General features: G+C 53.1%; 1 protein-coding gene across 5 annotated transcripts in view; it reads left to right on the top strand.

Annotated features, from left to right (window-relative positions):
- Positions 1-4,207, top strand: part of KANSL3 (KAT8 regulatory NSL complex subunit 3) — a 32,910-nt gene that overhangs the window by 15,816 nt on the left and 12,887 nt on the right. For all 5 annotated transcript variants that reach the window (XM_019514388.1, XM_019514389.1, XM_019514386.1 and 2 more), the window contains exons 12-14: positions 615-678; positions 1,759-1,959; positions 2,288-2,444. In XM_019514388.1, coding sequence (XP_019369933.1) covers positions 615-678; positions 1,759-1,959; positions 2,288-2,444 — 422 coding nt within the window. The remainder of the gene's footprint in view (positions 1-614; positions 679-1,758; positions 1,960-2,287; positions 2,445-4,207) is intronic.

The following is a 4,207-nucleotide window of genomic DNA, read 5'->3' as shown; positions in this document are numbered from 1 at the left end:
CTCCATCTCCCTGGGGGCACATATGCCCCCGCCACTTGCAGGGAGCTGGGCTGCCAGTCTGCGGACTTTGGTGCAGCTGCTTGCTGCCTCTCTGCCACCTGCTGTGAGCAGCCCAGGCTCCGTGTTAGGCATGTGCACCTCAGGGTGGACAGTGGGAAAGGGGCCAGGGCTGCACTGCCACAACAAAAATCAGGTCCCTCACTGCTCCCCAGCCATCTGCCCCAGTATGCAAACATCTTACAAATTAAGATTGCTGGTGTTTTTGGCACTCTGTCCAAAAATGTTGCTAACCCCTGTATGAGCACTCTCAAAGTGGAGGGGGTGTTCACTGTGCTCTGAAGGAGCGGTCTCATAAGGTAGGGAGAAGGAGACAGGCTTCTGGGAAGGTGAGAGCCTTGTTCCCTAGTCTCACTGTTGTGGATTTACATGTGAATATGAGAACAAATGGTAATCACACTGGCTGCAGTGGTGGGAAATTCACCTTGCAGCACCATGTATGGGGATTTCATGCTTGTTTGCTGGCATTCAGGCTATGGATGGTGTTGGGAGGGAAGCAATGGAGACAGGAGGGAAGAACAGATGTGTGTTGACTCCTTTCCTTGCTCCATCCTTAGGATAAGCAAAGCCAAGAAGAAGTTGGAAGGGCTGACCCAGAGCATGGTGGACCGTTGCATCCAGGTAAAGCTTCGGCAGTCTCTGTGCAGGCTGGGCCTGTGCCCAGAGGCCTCAGTGGGTGCTAACCCTGATGTCCCTGCCAGGCAGGATGGATGTAACCTAAGAATGGGCAAAATGTGGCCCATGGGCCAAGTGCAGCCTGCCAGGCCATTCTATCCAGCCCGCAGGGCCCCTAAAAAATTTAGAAAATTAATATTTATCTGCCCCTGGCTGCCTGTTATGCGATCCTCGATGGTTTGCCAAAACTCAGTAAGCGGCCCTCCGCCTGAAATAATTGTCTGCCTCTGAATTGTAACCTCAACACATCTCTCTCAGTTACTGCTCTTGTGATCCCAGAACCATCTGGGATGCTAAGGAACCATAGCCTTGGGTTGTTCCCAGCATCCTTCATTGATTTTTTCTTTCCTCCTTGCTGCACTGTCCCGTCCCACGTCATAGGTAGGATCCCACCTCGACCAGCATAAAACATAAAAAAGAAGAAGGTCCATTGTGAAAGTGCAGCCCAAGCTGATGTGCTCCATTGCCCTCTGCTGCATGGGCTCTGAAATGGGGTGTGCTGCTGAGGCCTTACAGCTGTGGGGACACCCGGTGCTAGGCTGTGGAACCCATGTATATTTCCCTTGAGCCCCAGACAGTTTGACATTCTCCAGGGCACTGACCTCTTCCCTGGGGGACCATGCGCATGACTCCCCTGCCAGAAGCAGCCATTGCTGGAGGTCCTCTCAGCTTGGGTGGAGGCTCCTAGCTGCAGGGACCTCAAGGGAAGAGCTGGTTTCCTACTGGACTGACCAGGGGCAGCAAAGGCTCTTGGTTCTTCCTCTAACATGGTGGTGCTGTGAACTGCCCTGGTGGTTCTCAGGGACCTACAGAGACTTGGCTCTAGCAAGGGAGCTACCCATCCAGTTACCCATCCCTGACTCTCGTTCTTCTGAAAGGGGAGGCTGCTTTTGGGGTCCCCACTTGGCTCCATCTGAGTTTTGTAGGTGTAGGGAAAGCCTTAACAGGTCCATCTCTTTGGGCAGCCTCAGTATTAAAGGCCCTTTAAGGCCCTTTTAGACATGTGCCATCCTGCTCCCCATCCAGGATGAAATCGCCGACTTCCTGACCGGAGTCCTGACCCGGTCGGAGAATCACACTGGCTCCGACCCTCGTGACCTTGACGCCGAGAAGAAGAAGAAGCCACGGGACCCAGCCAGGAGGGACCTGTCATTCGACTTGCCAGAAAGAACCAGCCAACCCGCATCCCCAGCTGCCAAGGTGCCGGCCTCGCCTTCCGGCTCAGAGGTAAGGACAGTGCCTGCAACTGGTGTCAGTATATGGTGATGGCCTTCTGTCCATGAGCTGTGCTGGCAGGGGACAGGAGGGTTGGAGATTGAGCCTATCCCAGGATCTGAGTGTGGGGGCCAGGTTTTTCCCCTTCTTCTGCCCTTGAGTGAATTGAGCCAACTCCTCACCTCCTTCCCTGCCTGTTATGTGCAAATAATGGCATTGTACTGATGTTACGGCTGACAAAAAGTTAATTAGCGCTACCAAAGGACTGGAGGATGCAGAGCCCCCCTTGGGAATGGTGTTGTGGGACCCTAGTGGAAATCCAGCTGCCTCCCCTCTGCAGGACCTCTCCAGTGTCTCCAGCAGCCCCACCTCGAGTCCCAAGATCAAAGTGGCCACTGTGCCAGCTGTCCAGAAGCCCAGCCAGGTGGGCACCGCTCAGCTGCTGAAGAGGCCAGTGCAGAGGCCAGAAGCAGTCTTGACACACAAGCAGGCTCAAGGTAAGAGCCCAGGCACCCACTCCCCTTCAGTGTCCCACTAGCATTCTGGTAAAACCCTTTCCAGGACCCCTTGGCAGGTCTTCAGGACCCCTTGGCATGTCTCCATGTTCTATGGAGACTGTGCCCCACACTTCCTGGTAGCAGGACAGTGGTCAATCTGTTCCCAGCTGCTTCTGGGCACTGACTCTTTTGGGAGCTAAATCAGGGCAGAAATTGTGCTCTCAGCAGCCCAGTGTGGTCATGGGTAAGCCTTAGCTCTTGTCCAGACCAGGTAGGATCACCACCATCCCCGGCCAGTTTACTTGTCACATAATGGTGTGAGGAGGGTGCTGCCATGTCAGGCACTGGGACATCTGTGTAGAGGTCACCTGGGAGCTGCTGTCTCATGTCCAAGGAGGCTGCCGGGGTTTGAGGGGACTGAGGGAAGTGGCTGAGCCATGGTGCAGATCTAATGGGCTTCATGGAGTCACGAGAGAGCCTACCTCCCTGAGGAGAGAGGACCCAGGTGTTTGAGTGTCTTGGCAATGGCTTCAAAGGGTGCAGCTAGAAATTCAGAGCACCAGGTGGTTTCCTCCAGAACCTATAAATAACATGTAGCACCTGGGAAGTAGTCCACAGCCTGCTGCTCCCTGTGAGGATGCCAGCTGCTCCCCAGCTTGCTCCCAGGACTCCTTCTATGGGAGGAACCAACTTCAGGCAGGATCTTGAGTCCCGGGCTCACCCATAGCACAGCATGCAGATCATTAGGCGCATCTGCATCATTCTTGGGACTCATGGGAGCCAGGGCGGGCAGCGGCTGCTGAGCACAGTAGAGTGGAGTAGCTCTTTTGAGAGCACTTTGAAGGCTGAGTGCTGCCAGCACCGGGGGTCCATGTACATCTTGCGGAGGCAAACGCGTATTCCGGTTTTTCTCAGCAGAGATACCAAGTCTCAGTGGCTGAACTGGGCCTTTGTGGGTAGGTTGGGTCCCCTGGCTTAGCTCAGTGCCCTCAGCTGTGCTCAAGGGCTGAGGGGAAGGTGTCTACAGCATGGATGTGTCTTCTGGGCTGGCTGGGAAAGGAATTAGCAGTGCCCCTGGACACACTGCCCTTTCCCAGGCTGGCATAATTTAGTGCATCATGGGGGAATACTGCATTTTTGTGCATGCCACACGCCTCAGATAAGACGTACCTTGTTTGGGAAAAGAGAAAATTTTTTTACCAGAATTGTTGCATACAGCAAGGACAGAGTGTCGTCTTCAGCTCCTTCATGCTCTCTTTTCCTACTGCCGTTTTAACCCTTTCGCAGCTGAATTGGCATCAGCTTTTGACTGTTCAGCCAAAAGCTGAAACCCTAGATGCTGCTGAAGACTTGAGTTCATGGACAGATCTGGGATTTTGAAAAGAGCCTGTAGGGTTGTGATGCAGGAGAAGAGAGATCAGGAGGAATTAATTGCAAGTTTTTCAGCACAACTGCTGAAAAAAGGCTTGCTTGATTATTGGACCATCATGACCATTTGTTAAAAGGAGAAATGCAGAGAGAACTCTGGAATAGGGAGAAATTTGGAAATATGGAGAAATCTGGACACATTCTCCACCTCACAGAGTGAGGTCATTAACACCTGTGGAACAAAGAGCAATTAGAAGGCAGGTAGAGTCTCAGCGCTGTGTGACTAGAAATGCCACTGCTGCTGTTCCAGGTAGACATGGCACCCAATTTTGGAAGGCTAATTTTTTTGCAGGGGAAGGTGTGTGTGGTAGGTGAGTGCATACAGTAGCTGTACA

This window comes from Gavialis gangeticus, unplaced genomic scaffold (genome assembly GCF_001723915.1).
Source record: "Gavialis gangeticus isolate Ggan-Ray unplaced genomic scaffold, GavGan_comp1, whole genome shotgun sequence".
NCBI classification, from domain to species: Eukaryota; Metazoa; Chordata; order Crocodylia; family Gavialidae; genus Gavialis; species Gavialis gangeticus.
This window is presented reverse-complemented; position numbering and strand designations above follow the sequence as displayed.